Source organism: Penicillium hordei, assembly GCF_028827395.1.
Source record: "Penicillium hordei strain IBT 12815 chromosome Unknown utg000006l_segment0_segment0, whole genome shotgun sequence".
In the NCBI taxonomy this organism is placed as follows: domain Eukaryota; kingdom Fungi; phylum Ascomycota; class Eurotiomycetes; order Eurotiales; family Aspergillaceae; genus Penicillium; species Penicillium hordei.
The window spans coordinates 3,445,423-3,464,340 of NW_026623147.1; the positions used below are offsets into that span (position 1 = coordinate 3,445,423).

Here is an 18,918-nt window from a genome sequence, read left to right on the forward strand (position 1 = left end):
ACACCCAAAGCACGTCACAACTCGCCGAATTAGGGGCATAGGGGGAAGTGTAGGTTCAACTGCAGCTTCTACAGTACAATCCATCGCAGATATATATTCCATTGCATCTTCATCTTCCACAACCACACTTTGTTGAATTTCCTCCAAACTCCGCAGACTGCCTATATAGGATACCTGCTTCTTACTCGCAGCCCTCTTCTTGACAGCCTTCTTATTTGAAGCCTCTAATTTCGTTAGGCGGTCTTCCACAATAGTAAGCCGAACAGCGGTTCGAACATACATATCATGCGACCGATGAAGGTGCTAGTTCTTTTTTGATCGTAGAACTTGTTTTTTGAACCTTTGAGAGGCTCCAGAGAGCATCCAAATCGCTAGCACTACTAGAAGAAGTAGGCCGCAGGGGGTGGTCAGAAGGGAGAGAATCAACAGATTCAACACAAATGTTAAGCTTCTCTAATACATGATTAGTATCTAGAGGTACTAGACCGGCACCTCTAAAGCTATTTTGTATAGTAGTAGCTTTAAACGTAGCCTTTCTTGCGATCGGGTAGATTTAAAGGAAGTCGTCTTTATCAATCGAATTCACCCTGGTCCGCATTTCTTCCCTAATCAACCCTCCATCTGCCTTTTTTAATATCGAAAAACAGCCTACATCAAGGGGCTATAGTAGGTGGGACGCGTGGGCGGGTATACAGAGGCAGATTATCTAGTTTTCCTCACACAATTTATCAAATTGTGGAGTAAGATGAGAGGAATGACTATCGAGAATCAACAATATATAGGCCCCTTTTCGTGTAGAATTAGGGATAAAGTGCTTCTGTAGCTAATTTAGACCAATCTGATCATTAGTCCAACTATTTGGACTAAGATTGATAGCCTAATTCGGAGGTAAAGGGAACCAGCGTTCTAGAAAGACCTTGCCCTTAAAGATCAGGTACGGCGGAAGAATACCCCCTTCGGCGTTAATAGCCTCAACCACAGTAACCCATTCACGATTTCCTGCCTGTAGAGCCTTTCGTTTACCATAATATTCCGCAGAACATATAATATATTGTGAAGAGGTAACACCCATCGCGAATCCCGTCTCATCAAAGTTCTAGATATCAGCCGGAACAATTCCATATTTTTGGATGGTATTTCGGACGAGATCAAACCACCCTTTTATAAGTTTAGGGTCTTCAAAGAGAGCTCTCTCGTAGTCATATCGACGCGAGAGGTAGGACGCAAGAGAATCATGGCGTTTAATAAAGTCTGTGACCCAATTTTTGCCAACTTTCGGAGAGGTCTTGGAGGGGGTTGCTTCACGGGCATGGAGTAGTAGATTAGCCATATCTCGACCCATAGCATGTGTAAGGGCAAACCCTCTAGAATAAATAGAAAGTAGCCATTCTTCCATCGACTTTTCTTCAAGTTCAGAGAATTTATGGCGATGGTGGCGGCGTACAACCCGACTTTCATGACCGTTCATCCGATCTTGTAACGTTGATCGCGGCACAGTGAAAGCTTCGGCAGCAGCTCTAATGGAGCTATATTTCCCATTTTCTATAGCTTTAATAGCTAACAGAAGGTGGCCCTCCTGTTCAACCAATTTTTGAGCCTTTTGAGAGCGAATTGGGGGCATCGTTGGTGTTCAAAAACAGAGGTTGCTACGGGACCCATTTTATTTTGGTGGTGGCCGGAGTAACAGGGATCCACGTTACCTGACGCGTCAATACAATGCTAATCTCCATTTTCCTGACACTTTTGCTTCCTAAGCTTATGAAACATGATATTTTTGCCCCCAACGGCAGAAAAGGGCTCTGCGGCACTGCCACCGTATTCTTGAGTCAGCCGAAGGGTCCAATGGCACCAAGTATTTTGTGAAAGTAGTCATTCAGTACATCTATTCCAAGAGAGATGTCCAGGTAGATCAGATCCGGTATTCATCTAATTGTATTCTGGTTACTGCGTATACATACAAGATGCAAATCAGACGAAACCCAAATCAATTGGCACAAAAGTACTCCGTACAGACCCTCAAAGCGATCCCGTCTCTCCCATATAAGGAAACCGAATCGTCTCCCCCTTCATCGTCATCGCCTCCAAGTATCCCGTGATCAGTGGATCGATACCAGCCTGCAATGCGCGTTCAATCCACTCAGCCATAGAGACCTCCTCAAACGGACACGCGAACAAAGTCTCCATTCGGCCTCTGAAGTCCTTCATGGACACTTTGTGCCCGCTGGAGTGGTGCACGAATCGTGTAGTAGACTTGCTCGTCTTTGACTCAGCAGTAGACAGAGCGTCTGCCACGATCGCCCCGGCGACCCTGTGTACGTCCTCGAAATCAAGATACCCTTCGAAGTTTTCGAAACGCGGAACACAGCGCGTGAGCTTGGAGTATTTCAGAAGAGCATTCAGAGCATCCTCGTTTGGCGCCTCGTCTCCAATGACCGCGCACGGACGATGGATCGTAACGGGGAGTCCGGGTTCGAGTGCGGCGGCTGATTCAAGGAGCCGTTCACAGGCCCATTTGCTGGCGGTGAAGCCCTCGGAGCCATCCGGGTTGGGTAGGGAGGATGAAACCGAGACCGGAGGGAGACTGTTATTGCCAGAGAGCAAGGTGACACGGTTGGACGAGATGAAATGGATGGGGATTCTGCGTGAAATAGCAAGGCCCGCCAAGAACCTCGTTGAGCCGAGGTTCGCGGTGCGTAGGGAAGTGTAGTTGTTCAGGCAGTGCCCCGTGCTCCCGGCATGGATGATGACGTCTATGAGGGATTGAAGGTCCGCCATCTCTGTCTGCGACAACCCCAGATTGGGCGTGAGGAGGCTGCCGGCGTAGATGACGATCTTGTCGGACGACGGGAGGAGGGACGCATCCTCCGCGGGGACAGCGACGCAGTGCACTCGTTTAACGCGCAGATTGTGGAGGAGGGACTGCAGAATTGTTTTGCCGAGGAAAGTAGTGGAACCGGTAAGCAAGATCTCCTGACGGTCATGGAATTTTGCTTGACGTGTCGAGTATTGGCTTTGAGCTGCGGAGATGAGGCATTGGGTCTGTGAGGTTTCGGAATCCCAGTCAATTACTGATGTGTGGGACACCTGAAGCTCTTCCTTACGGCGACTGATTCGCCTCGCCATTTGACCGAGAGTCGGAAACTGGTACAGTTCCGCGATGGGGATTGAAACCCCAATCGACTGCTTGATAGCACCCTGGAGTCGGACCAGCAGCATGGATGTTCCTCCTCGCATGAAGAAATCGGAATCGGCATCTAGTCGTGACGGGCCACCGGAGACCGGAAGGACTTTCTCCCACAGCAGGCGTAGCTCGCCCTCTGCGAGGCTGAGATGCCTTGCATTACCAAGGCCGGTACCCGCCGCGCTTTCAGCGGGGTGGGTTGGCAGGGGCAGTGCCATGACGGCCTTCCTGTCAACCTTCCCGTTAGCGTTGGTAGGCAGGCGGTCCAGGGCAATGACCACGGACGGAAGCATGTACGGTGGCAGTGGAAGATCTCTGGCGAGCTGCTGAAGTCTGGAGACGTCAACGGGGGCCCGAAGAGGGACGACATGAGCCACGAGGAGTGGCGAACCGGAGCCAGAGCCAGGACGAACGGTGACTACAGCTTCGGACACCAGATCATGTCCAGTGGCGAGAATGCTGTTGGCAATTCCATCGAGCTCAATCCGCACACCATTCAATTTGACCTGATTATCGCCGTCCATGCGGCCCATGAAAACCAAAGTGCCATCCTCGAGGAGTCGCCCCATATCTCCTGTTCTGTACATTTTCGTCCAACCGCAGGCAATATCCTTTGGGCTAGCAAAGGGGTCCTGAACGAACTTCGCGTCAGTCTGTTCGAGAGATTTCAAATAGCCTAGTGAAACACCAGCACCTCCGATACATATCTCGCCGGCGATACCAATGGGCTCCGGAGATCCAGAAGCGTCCATGATGTAGACCGAGTAGTTGGGCAAGGGCTTTCCCACCGGGGATCCATCAGTAGTACTCTGGTCTTCCAATTGGAGAGGGATGTCTTGGAATGTTGCAGCAGCGGTGATTTCCGTTGGACCATAGCAGTTGGTCAGCTGCAAATCAGGATGATCCAGCTGGCAAAACTGCTGAATCAACTGCCGCGACACGACTTCGCCGCCCATGCAGGCATGTCTCCATGCGTAGGGTTTCTGGAGTTGCTCAAGTCCGAAGCGCATCAACAAGGAGTATTCCGAGGGCGTGGCAATCGTCAGCGTCACTCGTTCCTTTGCAATAAGTCTGGACAGTGCAACGGGGTCTCCCCGCGCTTCCTTCGGTGCGATGACCAAGGTTCCACCGTTGGCCAAAGCGCAGAAAGTCTGCACGACGGACATGTCGAATCCCAACGAGCTCTGTTGTAAAACAACCTCCCTGCCGAGAGCCAGTCTGTCAGTCTTCGCAGCCAGATGATTCACAAAGTTTTGTTGGGTAAGCAGAATGCCTTTGGGAGCCCCGGTACTGCCGCTGGTGTGGAACAGGAAAGACGCCAGATTTGATGGAGGCGCAACTGCCGGTACTTGCGCTGAAACTGTTCCCCTTATATCGTCGACATCGGCCAGTTTGGCAAACTTTCCAAGTTCCAGAGCAGCGTCACGGGTTGCAACGTGGTAAAAGACCAACGAGGCTTTGCAGCCATCGACAATGGTATTCAATCGAGCCAGCGGCAGTCGCGTGTCGAGGGGTGTATATATACATCCAACGCGCAGCGAGGCTAGCATACAAGCAATGGCGTCGATGGACGGATGAAGGAGAACACCGACTCTATCTCCAGCGGCAACATCTTGGCTGATTAGCGTCCCGGCAAGTTGCTCAACCCTTCTGGCCAGCTGCGAGTAGCTCATGCCTGAATTCCCGTCCTTGATGGCAGCTTCCTCCGGGTACGACTTCTGGATCGCGTCGAATCGTTCCCATAGGGTGTTCAGCCAAGAATACTCAACCCTGGGGCCTTTTGCAACGGCAAGACTTTTCCCGCGTGACGATTCCAACGTGACTGGTAGCTGATTGACAGGAAGTGAAGGATTGTCGGACGCGGCGCGAAGGACGTCCACGTACATCTGTAGCAAGAGCTCTGTAGACTGCTCCGTGTACAGTTCTTTTTGGCTAGTCAGTTCCATCAAGCAAGCCCCCGTCGCAGACTCTGTGATCCCGAAACTGAGGTCGTACGGGTTCTTTGCGTCGTCGACAGACGCCATCTCCATTTTGCCGTCTCCAAGTGGAACCTGGAGCATTGCGCCCATGCGATAATTGACAGCGACTTGGAACAAGGGGCTGTATTCTGCACGTCGCACGACTTTCAGATCCTCGAGAATGAGGTCGAACGGCGTCTCCGAGTTGGAAAGGGCTTCAAGAATTGTGCGTCTGGTTGAGGAAACCAGATCTTGGAATGTGCTGTGCTTCTTCGTATTAAAGCGGACCGGAAGAAGATTTAGAAAGAATCCCACAGTTCCCGAATGAGCTTCATTAGTTCGGTTCGCATCTACGACTCCAATGCAAAGATCCTCTATCTTCAATAAGCGGCAAAGGATGCTTTGGATCACGGCTAGATGGAAGTGGAAGGAAGTGACGCGCAAAGACTGGCTGACATGCCGGATGTGCGACACCAGCCCCCGATCAATTTCGGCGCGGACGACATGGCTGTCATATGTGGTGAGCGGCTTGCGAGAATCCGTCCGAGCCATTGGTAACAGTGGCATGACAGAGAGTGGAGGCGAGTGCTGCTTGCGCCAGTAATCGAGTTGTCTGGTGAAGTCTCCTCGCTGAGCGGACCGAAATTGCTTGTCCGACCACTCGATATATTCCATCTCAATCGGAGGGAGCGATCTAAGGCGATATGCGAGGTCCAGGTCTCGCAAGAAAAGGTGCCAGCTCACCCCGTCCATGACGATATGATGGTACCCGAAGATAATGATATGCTGTTCGGGCGACAAAGAAACGACAGTGACCGCGAAGGTTTCCGCCTTCTCGAGATCCCAAGCTCGACGATGCAAACGCTCGTATTCCTCTATGACGGTATGCTCGTTTCCAGAAAGAACAGTTTTGATAGAACTGCAAGGCGGCGACAGGACTCCTTGCATCAGTGTTTCGTTGTCCGAGTCCATGAAAAGGCACATTTGCAGAGACTGATGATGGCGAATGGTTGTGTGCAGTGCATTGACGATTCGTGAAACTGGAAGCTTCCCTGTAACATCGTAACGAACGGTGACATTGTACGTCGTTGGATCATGGAGATACTGCGTCAAGAACCACAGTCTTGACTGGGCAAAGGAGGCACGTTCAACCCGAATTATGGCTCGCTCAAGTGCACAATCGGGAGGTCCTGCGTCACCATCCAATGGCGCTGGGGTACTCGGTTTGACGCCAGGAGTAGTAGCTTGGAGACTTGGACTGGTGTGACTGCTCGACGACGAGAAATTTCCTCGCGAATCATCGCCTTGGCTACTCGTTTCGGAGCCCCCATTGGCACTCTCGACTTTGCCAAGGGCATCACTGGGTCCTTGAGGCTCTGTATTGGGCTTTTCCATCGCGTTGAATGGTACTGCCTCTTTCTTCTCAAGCTGTAAAGCCAGGAATTGCGAAACTGCATCCTCACAGATCTGAGCCGTGGTATCGCCGGACAACACCTTGAGGACTGGAACGTCAATGCCAACCTCTTTGATGAACCAGCGTCGAATTTCAATGGCCAGCAAAGAGTCGCACCCCAAGTCAATCAGGGGAATATTCAGGTTAACACTGTTGGTAGGGAGCTGCATCATCGATTTGAGTTTCCTCGCAAATGCCTCTTGGACAATAGGGGTGACTGTGTCCGCAGAAACCGCCGACCCCAACAGTTGTTTCACGTCTGCTGTAGCTTCCGATGCCGTGACCGCCGGCGTTTCGTCCAGCAATGGCCGGGAAACATAATGCGAGAACTTTGGGTTGTGTTCCCATGGGGGCCGTTTAGTCGCGTTGGGCGAATCAACGAAAGGTTCTAGCCCCAAAATAATCTCGTGCTGACGTGTGCTGTGAGACGGACTGGCTAGAATGGTTTCCGCCATCGCATGGTGGATGTCCGATTCTGACAATGGCAGGAAAAACAGCCTACGGAGTCGCTCCTCCATTGCTTGACCCCTGCGAGCAACATACCCTACATCGGTGACCAGACCAATGTGCAAGACGGACGCTGCAAGACCCTTCTTACGACGGTTGGCGGCAAGACCGGAGAGAAACATGTTTGCAGCGTGGTAGTTGGATTGGCCAGCATTTCCAATGATGCTCGCCAGGGAAGAAAATAGGACAAAAAAGTCGAGAGAGTCATCCTGGAAGATTTCATCTAGTATCCTGGACCCGTCAACCTTGGGCGTGAGAGTACCATTGAGGGAGTCAATGTCCATCTCGGAGAAGAGTCCATCCCGGAGGACCATGCATGCATTGAAAACACCAGCAATGCGCGGCATTGACTCTCTGATCTCTTCAACAAGCCGACAAACAGCGTCTCGGTCGGTGATGTCGTTCCGGAAGACTCGGATATCGGCAGCACCCTGGCGCATGTCTTGCAACAATTCCTCGTCGACGTTTGGATTCCGGCTCGTCAAGGCAATATTGCGGGCGCCATTGTCAATCATCCAGCGACACAGTGAAAGGCCAAGGTCGCCTGTCATGCCAGCAAGGAGGTAAGTGGCACTTGGCGAAAAAAGCTCGCTGGTGCTAAGTGGCTGAAGTGTCAGTTCCACAGATTCGACACCTGTCCAATCGACCATCGACGGTTTGGAGAGCGTGGCCAGCGGAAGGTCTCTGATTTGGATGCTCGGTCTGTTACATGAGGAGCTGACACGTGTGAGAGCGGCAGAATATGCGGGACCCAGAAGGCTGGCGTCGAGCTGATGGAGCGTCGTGTTGAATATCTTGCAGTGTGTCGGGACACAGGATATGAGATTTTTGGGTACTTCACCAGTACAGTCGATAAGGGCGTCCAAGCTCTCTGGTAGGTGAGGCTGAATAGCGCGGCGCGAGGCCCTAGGGTGGAAGTAGATCCAATCACTGAAGCAGCTGGCCTCGTCGGTAGCGACGAATGAGAATTGGCGTCCCGTTGACAGCAGTGCTTGAGCAAAGTCGTGGCTAGGTTGGTAAACAAGTGTTTCATTCGAGGCCGGAAGGCGGCTGCAGATGTTTCTCGCCAGGAGATGGCGGGCTGTCGCTTCAAGCACCGCGGCATCACAAGGTTGACCCTGCTCTAATGTCAAGACCATGTCGTTGGGGACGTCGACAAAGTTCGTGTTCGAGGTGGAAAGTGCCAGGGCCGGCCGTTCGCTCTCCCTCGAAACACCACTGCACAAGTAGCATGGAGGGCCCCCAGAGACTGCGAGAGGGAGAGAAAAATGGACTCGGAGCCGATCATGGCCACGCTGGACGGGGCTATCTACCATGGACGGTCCCCGCACTAGGCGCAGTGAACCTGCAGAGTCTTCCAAAGTCACGCACGTGGTCTCGATATTGACTGCCTTGGTAATGACTCGTCGACTCGCATTGTACGTCTGGTTCATTGGCGCTATGGGAAGAACCCGAGGAATAAGGCGCCGCCCGTCTTGGACTCGAATTTCCGGCTCCACTGCGCACAGCATGTTCTCAGTCGCGCACAGTGATCTAATTACTAGCTGCAGTAACATCTGCGAGAGCTGTTGTGCACATGCGGGAGCATTATCAATAGCATCGACTTCGACGAATAGGAGGTTCAAACCAGGGACCTCTGTTCTCAATGCTCGCCCGATACCGACTGTCATGTTAACATGGGCGTTCTCGCCATTGGCGTTGTTAATGGCCCAGACAACATTCCTTGTCCCGCTCAAAACCCTTTGCAGAGCTAGCAGCGTCTCGCCAGTCATGGTAGTGGAGAATAAAGGTTGATCCAACTCTTCGAGGCAAATGACATTTTCGAATTGAGCCAGCCGATCCAGCTGCTTGGTTTGGATACTATGCCAAACCTGTACACGACTCGTCCAGGAGGCGAGGTAGTGACGGATTTCCTGAACTATCTCCACCTTCGGATTGGTTCGGCCTCCGATGATTAGAACATCCCCTGTTGGGGCAAAGCTCGTGGACAATGCTGGATACCTGAGCATTTGCGTCTTCTCATCCATGGCCTGGCTCACCATGAGTGAGAAGGAGTGCTTGTCTTCATCCAACATGTCCGGCCTCAAACAGTCCAAGCCAGAGAAGCCAGTATCGAGAAGTAGCTGGTTCCATTGCTCAACCGATATGGCGGGGGACAGGACACGTCCGTCATCTACGCCGTACCACCAGCCTGGAAGGCCACCCATGATGAACTGCGTCCGCAAGACATGTGAGCCAGTAATCTCCATCAGAACAAGATACCCGCCGGGTTTGAGAAGAGCCCGAACATGATTCATGGTCTCTTCCAGCTTGCGCGTGGCATGGAGGACATTCGCGGCGACGATGACGTCGTAGCTGCGCTCGTCGAAGCCCTGAGCGCCAACCTCCTTTTCCACATCCAAGACCCTGAACTGTATTTTTCGCCGTGCGTCCTCGAACTTTTCAGCCGCGACTTTGAAGAAGGCAGGGGAGATATCTGTGTATGTGTAAGATCCATAGCGGCTGCCAATTCGGTTAAGGATACTCCGGGTCGTTCCACCAGTGCCGGCGCCAATTTCCAGGATGTTTGCGTGAGGATACTTGAACGTGATCTGCTCCAGAGCGTCCGAGACCGCGCTATTGATGACTGAAAAACCATATCCTTCCATGTAAAAGCGGTTGAGCATGTCATCCTGGACCATGACTTCCAGCAGCTGTGTGTCACCACGCACAACGGAGGTCAGATTCTCTCCAACCGCGTGGATGAGTCGCATATCCACACGAGACGCATAAGGCTCGCTTACTGCAAGGATGGTATTCCAATCATCCTTGAGCCATGCTGACTTCGCAATGGGATGTTTTCCGCTGCGCACGGAGGCGACCTGGAAATCGACGGCGTCAAACATTCGCTGGTGGTTCCACTGGAACTGGGCGATCTCCGCGCCGACCTCTTCAAGAAGCTTCTGCCAGTAGAACAGGGACACTCGGTCCAAAGCCTCTACCAGGTGAATGTCATCCTTGGCTGCATGGCTAGCCACTTCAGTGACGCCCAATGAGACATCAGGGCCCCAGACAGTCTCCGAGAATAGGCATCTATCGTTCTCCGGCTGAGGTTCGGACATGGATTTCAACGAGATCCCTTCGACCTGGAGGGTAGCATGCTGAGATTCACATTGGTAAAGCTGGATATCTCCTTTAAGGAGTGTAGAGTTCGCTGTAGTAATGAACGCGTCCGCCTCCATTTGAGTCTCGACTTTCCCGATTCGGTAAGACACATTGGGGTTCACGGCGAGTCTCTCAATGTGAATCGGCAGATAAGGGGCCCAGATCTCTCCACTGGCGGGAGACGAAAAGGCCGTATAGAGTGACTGGAATGCAACATCCAAGAAGCCAGGGTTGACAACATAGTCGTCAATTTGCATATCTGGCCCCCAAGCGGCCTTGACTGATGAACAGCCCAGAGATCGCTTGCCAAAAACTAGACCGCGGAAAATTCCCTGATAATCCAGACCAATGTTGTTCATGGAATCGTAGAACCTCCCCATGTCTACTGGTACATTGTTTGCTGGTAACCGGGTTCTTTGTGGCAGGGCATCTAGTACCGGATCGCCATAGTTGATGATGAGACGGCCTGTGCATGCTTTAACCAACGGCTCGGTGCCCTCGGCGGAGCAAAAATAACACGCAAACTCTGCTTCCAGTCGGTCGGTGGACTTTTTCCCATCTTTCGCGTCGATGACCCGGGCAGTGAAGACGGTTTCGACACCTCCTTGCTCTGGAATAACCAATGCGCGGCGCAGAGAAACATCCTCGAGCTCCAACAAAGTGACCGGTCGGCCATCTGTTAGCGCCCGTGCTGCCTCCAGAACCATAGCCACATAGCCAGCTCCGGGAAACAGAACCTGTCCTTGAAAGACGTGGCCCTTGATCCAAGGCAATTCGTTGAGGCGCAGTACGTTTCGCCATCTCCGGCTGTCATCAGTGTCATCGGGAACTCGACGGCCTAGTAATTCGTGCGGAGTATCCTGCCGCAGCCGATATTGGCGGGAGATACGAGATTCCTTCCAGTACTGCTTGCCGTGGTCCCAAGAGTAGGGTGGCAGGTCTTTCAGCACCTGTGGCCGTAGACGATCGGCTCCCTTGAAACTCTTGCGGTATCCACTCATGTCGACGGCGTTCGGTCCAAGTCGCGACCAAACGAAACCGACGCCGCCAGAGAACGCCTCGATCTCATTGTCACCGCGCCGCATGAGTCCGGCGTAGGCCGGGGTAGGCCCATAGACTGCCTTGATTGTTTGCTCCACGGGGCTTTTGAGCGCTGGATGTGGGCCCAGTTCGACGGCCACATCAAAGGGGCCCCCGTTCCAGATCGCAGTCTCAATTGCTTGCGCGAACAAAACCGGGTTGCACATGTTGTCCACCCAGTACTGGTCTACCAGCGTTGACAGGCCCCCCTCTAGTAATTGGGCATCGCCACGGACGCTGGATATCCACACACAGTCCTTCCGGGGCGGATTCACCTTGATCTGGCAGGCTCGCAATGCTTTCAGGTATAGCTCAGCACATGGCTGCAAATGATGCGAATGGTAAGCAGTATCGGTTCGCAAGATCCGCGCGAATCTCTTTTCGGACTCGAAAATCTGCATTGCTTCCTCGATGGCATCGATGTCGCCGGAAAGTGTGACACTCTGTGGGGAGTTGCTTGCAGCAGCCACAAGACGACAATGCCATTGAGGTCGGGCACAGAATTCCTCCGCTTCGTCAAAGGACATGGCAGTGGCCATCATGCGCCCGGCTTGACCTCGTGCCCCGGTAGCGAATTTGGCGTAGTAGCCACGGTAGTATGCAATCTTGATGGCGTCCTCTGCATCGATAATCCCAGCGGCGTATACGGCGGCAATCTCGCCGGAGGAATGGCCCACTACCGCATCAAGTTCGATGCCCGCGGACCTCAGCATGTCCACTAGCCCTATCTGTAGAGCGGTACAGAGCGGCTGTGATAAGGCTGCTTCCCCGATGCGAGACTCGGTCGCTCCTCTCACGAGCTCGTCTACCAAAGACCATTGAGGGCCGTCGTGCAGTGCGGCCAAGGCAGCCTGGCACTGCTCAATAGCTGCTCGAAAGACAAGGTTCTGCTGGAGAAGGGTAGAACCCATGGAAGCCCATTGCGCACCTTGGCCAGTGAAGATACCAAGGACTCCGGGGGCTTCGGCCGGATTCAGCGGCTGGTATTTGATTCCGGCTGTCGAGCTCGTGGCTACCTCGGAGTCTGCCATGAACCGATCCATGAAGTTGAGCAATCTCTGCACGGTACCACCTGTGAAGAAGGCTTTGATGGGCAAGACGCTCCGCCGAGCATGTAATGTCCACACCAGCCTTTCAAGATCAATTGAAGCGTCGGACCTGATCCGCTCCGCAATGTTTTTGACATTGGCAACAAGGGACGTGCTGGAGTTAGCGGAGAACAACAGAGGTCCAATGAAGAGATCATCAGGTGTTATCGTCGTCTCCCGTACTGGATTGCTCAGCGCGTCGTATCCTTCGATGATAGCATGAGCGTTCGTCCCGCCGAATCCAAAGCTGTTGACACTGGCACGCATGGGAGATCTGCCAGTATCCGGCCATGGTATCGGGGCTGTGGGGATTTCAAGACGGGTGTAAAAGGGGATAACTTCAGGATTCGGCTCGTGGAAGTGCATGTTTGGAGGGATGGTGCGGTTCTTGATGGCGAGAACAGCCTTGAGGACTCCAGCAATGCCCGCACAACCTTCTAGATGACCAATGATCGTCTTCACGGATCCGACGTACAGCTTGCCGTTGGGAATAAGCGGGTTCGAGGATGTGCCTGTTTCAGCCGGGAAGAATGCATCGTGCACAGCGCGCGCTTCTATGGGGTCTCCAGCAGCAGTGCCTGTTCCGTGGCATTCAAAATACTGGCATCGATCCAGGATAGGGTCAAGGCCTGCATCCCGGTATGTCTGCCGAATAAGCTCCGTTTGAGACGCTGCGTTGGGCATGGTGATGCCCCTGGTACGGCCATCGGAGTTGACACCCGTGCTGCGGATGACTGCCTCGATGTGGTCGCCATCCATAATGGCTCGACTCAGCGGCTTGAGGAGCAATACACCGAACCCTTCTCCCCGAGCATATCCATTGGCATCCTTATCCCACATCCTCGAGCATGAGTCAGGGGACAGCATATGCAGGCTCGACTCAGCGATGTGCATAGCTGGATCGAAAATCAAATTTGCGCCGGCAACAATGGCGGAGGTTGCATCACCGGCGCGAAGGCCCTGGACGGCCTGATGCAAGGCTACCAGTGAGCTGGAGCAGGCCGTGTCGACAGTCACTGACGGGCCCTTTAGATTGAAAAAGTATGACAGTCGATTTGAAAGAATGCTTATGGAGGTGCCAGTGGCATTGTATGTAGGTAGCACTTCCGAATCTCGTAGCTGAATGTTGCTGAAATCTGCGTTCATTACGCCGACGTGAACAGATGTTTTTGAGCCGTTCATGGCCTCCAGTGAGTAGCCGGCCGCCTCAAGGGCCTCATAGGTAGTCTCCAACAGCAGCCTCTGTTGAGGATCCATCCCTTCCGCCTCGCGAGGGTTGATATTAAAGAAAGAGGCATCAAACTGACGAGGGTCCTCTGACAGCAAGTATGCCATCCCACGTACATCTGTGCTGCCATGATGCTCTCCATCTGGATGATAGAACCGAGCGAGGTTCAGTCTCTCAGGAGGGAAGGTCTTGCGAAGGTCGACGGGCTCTTTTAACCGAGTCCATAGCTTTGAAGGGCTATCTGATTGCCCAGGGAATCGACAAGCAGAGCCAACAATGGCTATCAAGTCCTGCATCTTGGGAGAGTAGTGTGCGATTGTGAAGAGTAACAAAGAAGGTGGACAAGTATTGAGTCTGCCTCGTAGTCCCTTGGTGTATGTTGATTGAGAGATTATACATAGCGCTGGTATGTATCTATCTAAATCGCCAAGGTATACATATTGCAAAGGAATATAGTGGGTCCTCGTATGAAGCCCTAATTGCTGCGATGGATGTCGCGAGATCGCGGCACCGCGGGATATTCAGCGGGATTACGGGAAGATTACGGGAAATCCACGGGGTTTCCACAACGATACTCCGAGATGCCCAGACAGCCATCAAGTGATTTTGAAATGGAAAAGAACCGGGCTGCCCTTGGGTGCAGAGAAATGAGCATCTTGCTTGGTAGTAGCTTCCCGTATTCCCTTGCCTGTCACTATCATCTTCCACAAGAATGAGTCTGGCCACCACGCTTTCGAAGGGGAGTTTGCAAACTCTCCTCCAGCACGCCACCTTTTTGGATGGAATAAAGCTCGCACTCTCTGCATTTGTGATCTATTTCTGCTGCATGATTGCAGTAGACTGGGTCGTCTATGAATGGAAACGCAAGGCACATGGGTGTGGCAGGATCCCTCGGTACCCTCATCGCGACCCGTTCTTCGGCTTCGATATCGTTCTTGGTATGGCCAAGGCACTGCGCAATGACTACTTCCTTGTCTGGCTCAACAAAATCCATGCGAACTTGCCAAAGACCTTCTTGGTGAACTTCGTTGGCACCCGGTTCATCTACACTATCGAGCCGGAGAATATGAAGAGTGTGTCCGCCATCAACTGGCAGGACTTTGCTGTTGGTCCAATGCGGCGAAATAACAAGGCGACTGCTCCGTTCGCGGACAAAGGCGTCAACACTGTTGACGGACATGAGTGGGAATTCAACCGGTTTCTGATTAAGCCATTCTTCAAGCCCGAAACCTTCAGAGATACCACTCGTCTGACCATCCATGTTGACCGAGTTTTGGACCTGTTGCCAGCGGACGGTGAAACAGTCAATATCCAGCCACTCATTCAACGTTGGGTAAGCCCCTCCTCTCTGCTGCCGCGAGGACATATGTCTGACCCCGTGATCTAAAGTTCCTTGACGTGACCACCGAGTCTCTCTTTGGGGAGTCAATCGAGTCTCTGGTGTATCCGGAGAGAGCCCCCATATGCTGGGCCATGGTGGACGTTCTCCGAGGTCTCCGACTACGGCTTCAATGGTACAAGTACATCTGGCTCTTCCGCCACCAGGCATGGCTCGATGCCGTAGATGTGGTCCACAAATACCTGAATGCGCATATTGACCGAACATACAAAGAGCTCGACGACTATAAGCGCCAAGGAAAAGACTCAGAGACGGCTGATCGCAAAGACCTGCTATGGTATATGGCGAGCAATTATCTGCAAGACAAGGAAGCCCTCCGATCCCAGATCTGCTTGATCTTTGTGCCAAATAACGATACGACCTCCATCTTCATTAGCCATGTCTTATGGAACCTTGCTCGTCATCCAGAGATATATGAGAAATGTTGCCAGGAGGTACTCGCGGTTGGCGACGCGGAGTTGACATTCTCGGTACTGCGAAATATGAAATATCTCATCGCCATCCTCAATGAGAGTGCGTATCTTGTTTCTCTTCCCTTTCCTATTATTCGTGACCTGGGGGCTGACACAAAGGAAAGCGCACCGCCTCTTTCCCAACGGCGTGACCCAGGTGCGGAAATGCATCCGAGATACGACGTTGCCCGTGGGCGGAGGTCCTGATGGCAAGCAACCGATTTTTGTCCGTAAGGGAGATGTCCTCCAGGTCAACAAGAATGTCATCCATCGAGACCGCGATATCTGGGGCCCCGATGCAGAGGAATTCCGGCCCGAACGATGGGAGAATTTGCGGCCCTACTGGAACTTTGTTCCCTTTGGTGGAGGGCCGCGTCGTTGTCCGGCTCAGATGCTGGTGACAGCAGAAGCCAGTTACTTCCTAGCCCGACTGATGCGCGTGTATAAACGGATTGAAGCCCGAGATCCAAATCCCTATGTCGGGGTGATGCGTGTGGGACCTTCAAATAAAACCGGCGTGCAAATCGCGCTGTTCAAGGAGTGAGAGAGGAGACCCCTGGATACTCGCGTTCTAGATAGGTTTTCCGAAATCAGGATCTTGCAGCAACATGATGCCTTTGACGACTTGGTGTTCATGAAAACATAAGAAGAGCAGAAGTACCTACATTAACTAGGTCACCAGTGATGGCCTGGCCTGGCTGGATGGACCTTGACTAAGCAATAAGTAACTAAGTTAACGAATCCACAGAATTTCCAGTAATTCTCATGGCCACAGGATTATATATAAGTACATACATTTAGTCAACTTTGACGATTGTTAACAAGTCGAGACTCGCCTACGTGGCAATGCAAGCCATGTCCGCCATGCTGGGGACAATATGCCTGACAAGTCTATGCATCTCAACACCCCACAGGCCATCTGTTAAATCCTGCCCAAAAGGACTTGCCCCTTGTGGTGGTCGCGATGATCCTCAAGAGCGCCCTTACTGGGCGTGCTGTGTTGTATAATCACGGCATATTTCACACAAGTATTTGCCCTGCTGTTTACTTGCAGTACGCAAGGGACGACAACTTACTCTGAGTGTGGAACAGTATGTTGTGCGTTCATCGGCGCTGCAAATAGATCTTGAACCTCTCAGTGGGGTCTCAAGCTTGGTTCCTGGCAAGAAATGCGAATGCCCTTTCATATATATAATTGATTACTAAGAGAACTAGTCACTATAAACAAGCTATAAGGCACTTCTCCCTAGCACCTGGTCATGACCATCCAAGGAATCAGGACCAAAACCGCTGGCCTGGGCCATAATCCGATCAGCTTCTTCTCGACTGCGAACGTTGGCACCGTGCCACGAAACGAATCCGTCTGGTCGCACTAGAACTAGGGAAGCCCCCCAAACCTCATGAGCATGCACTTCCCCTGGTAACTCAACAGTTTCAAGGGGCAGGGCTCTCTTTAGAGCCGACTCTGTCAGCTGCCCAATCGACGTGGCCAATTCTTCACTCTCTGGAAACGCAACAAGCGTGAAGCCGTAACCGAAAAGATGGGAAACAGGAGTCCCGGTCGTCAAATACACATGAGGAGCTCGGTAACCCGGCATGGTGCTTGGTGTATACTTTCTGGGCTGGAACTCTGGCGGGGAAAGCTCGGCTTCAAGAGGACTAGAAACACAAAGACCAGAAGCATAGCGGTATCCCATCTCCACCCCGATACTCTGGTTATGGCCGTCGTGTGTTTCGAGATATGAATGCATGGCTGCTCGCATTTGAGCGCCGGCCTCACTGTTTGATTCGATCACGTGGGCGTCGAGACCTAGTTCGGCAGACATCTTCATCAAGTTGCCCATGTGTACTTTCGACCACTGCAGTGCTAGTTCTCCCACAGGCCGGCGCTCTTGCTCATAGGAGAGAAGCGTTGCAGGTCCAGCCCACCCTTGGATCACGGCCGCCAGCTTCCAGCCGATGTCGTAACCATCTGCAACACCAGTATTCATTCCGTAGCCGCCAGTTGGCACAGTCTGGTGACATGCGTCTCCAGCGATGAATATATGGCGCCTAGGCCCTGCGTAAGAACGCGCAAGTGCGACGCTTGGCGTCCATGTCGAGCGAACAAGGATCTCGTCAATCTTGATCGGGAAAGGTTGGCCACTCATCCCACCCAGAAGGTCATAGACGATCTCCTCCGACGAGAGCTGTGTATGATCCACGTCGGGCCGCATGAAACGATGAACGGTCCAGGTGTCGACTTCGTCCTGTGCGATGATGGCTCCCTTGATAGACCCGCCATCACTCGCAGGATTGGGAAAGAACAAGTGCCAAAATTGGCCTTGCTTTTGGATACTTGAGAGATCTCTTGATTTGAAGTGCACGAGGACCGCGTACCCATGGCTAACATTTCGTCAATGAATGGTTCTTCTTGAACTTGCGTATCAAATCGGTAGGCAGGTCAGCACTTACATCGGGCCCCCTTCCAAGGGAATATCCAGACTCTCGCGTATAGCGCTGTGGGCGCCATCGCATCCGATTACAAAGTCCGCACGGACCCTCCACTCTTCACCTGTCTCCGGATGGATGGCATCAACTTGCGCTCCAGGGTCAAGTTCTCGCGCCCCGGTAACCTTCCACCCAGCACGGAAATCAATAAGCGGATTCTCCATCCCAAGCCCCTTGAGCCACGCCTCAAAGATCTCCTGGGAAACACGCAACCACGGTTCTGACGGCATACTCCCATCATTATACTCCCTACTCCTTCTCTGGTACTCATCCGGACTCGGCAGATACCATGCGGTGATTGCTTTCTCGGCATGTAGCCCGCTCGAAAAGAGACATGTGAAGGGGTGGTGCGAGGGCACAGCGACCTTTCGCAGTGCCTCTGCAATACCTAGTCTCTGATATATCTCCATCGAGCGAGCATTTGTGAGGTCCATCTTCGGCCACATGGTTGTCGTCAGGTTGCGCTCGAGAATCATACTGCGCACGCCGTACTTGGCTAGTGTCGTGGCCGTGATGAGGCCGACGGGGCCGCCGCCCACGATGAGGACGGTCCCAGAGTCGAGGGTTTCGGTAGGCATGTTTCTTTCTGGTGAATGAAGTGGGTATTTAGAGAATGATCTATCAGAGATCCCACCCTGCCATGACTGGCTTAAATGGTTCTGTGCATTTTACTTGTCAAATGAGTTCTTAGAAGACGGCTGTTGTCTGTCTGCTATTCTCCGGCCCGGAATATTCAGGCGCAGTACCCCGTTTGCCCTCGGGTTTTGACATTGATCCACTATGCTCGGAAAATACGTTTATTGGACTTCAGTTACATTTATGGCTGATCCTAGATGTAGTTCTTTCTTGTAGATACTGGTATCCTGTGTACGGGGACGTACGCGAGGGAATACCTCCGCTCGCAACGCTGGTCTCGTAGAATATCCACCTAAACATTC

At 52.6% G+C, this 18,918-nt stretch overlaps 3 protein-coding genes across 3 annotated transcripts; 1 reads left to right on the plus strand and 2 right to left on the minus strand.

Annotated features, from left to right (window-relative positions):
- Positions 1-2,016: 2,016 nt before the first annotated feature.
- Positions 2,017-13,935, minus strand: N7537_011933 (hybrid PKS-NRPS biosynthetic cluster; the record flags this gene model as incomplete). Its single annotated transcript, XM_056902987.1, has 1 exon — positions 2,017-13,935. One exon carries the CDS (start codon positions 13,933-13,935, stop codon positions 2,017-2,019), a length of 11,919 nt encoding a protein of 3,972 aa, XP_056748274.1.
- Positions 13,936-14,351: 416 nt separating this feature from the next.
- Positions 14,352-16,034, plus strand: N7537_011934 (cytochrome P450; the record flags this gene model as incomplete). The annotated part of the gene is made up of 3 exons (XM_056902988.1): positions 14,352-14,972; positions 15,029-15,551; positions 15,616-16,034. 3 exons carry the CDS (start codon positions 14,352-14,354, stop codon positions 16,032-16,034), a joined length of 1,563 nt encoding a protein of 520 aa, XP_056748275.1.
- A 685-nt stretch (positions 16,035-16,719) lies between these two features.
- N7537_011935 (uncharacterized protein) lies at positions 16,720-18,558 on the minus strand (the record flags this gene model as incomplete). Its single annotated transcript, XM_056902989.1, has 2 exons — positions 16,720-17,875; positions 17,945-18,558. 2 exons carry the CDS (start codon positions 18,556-18,558, stop codon positions 16,720-16,722), a joined length of 1,770 nt encoding a protein of 589 aa, XP_056748276.1.
- Positions 18,559-18,918: the final 360 nt, after the last annotated feature.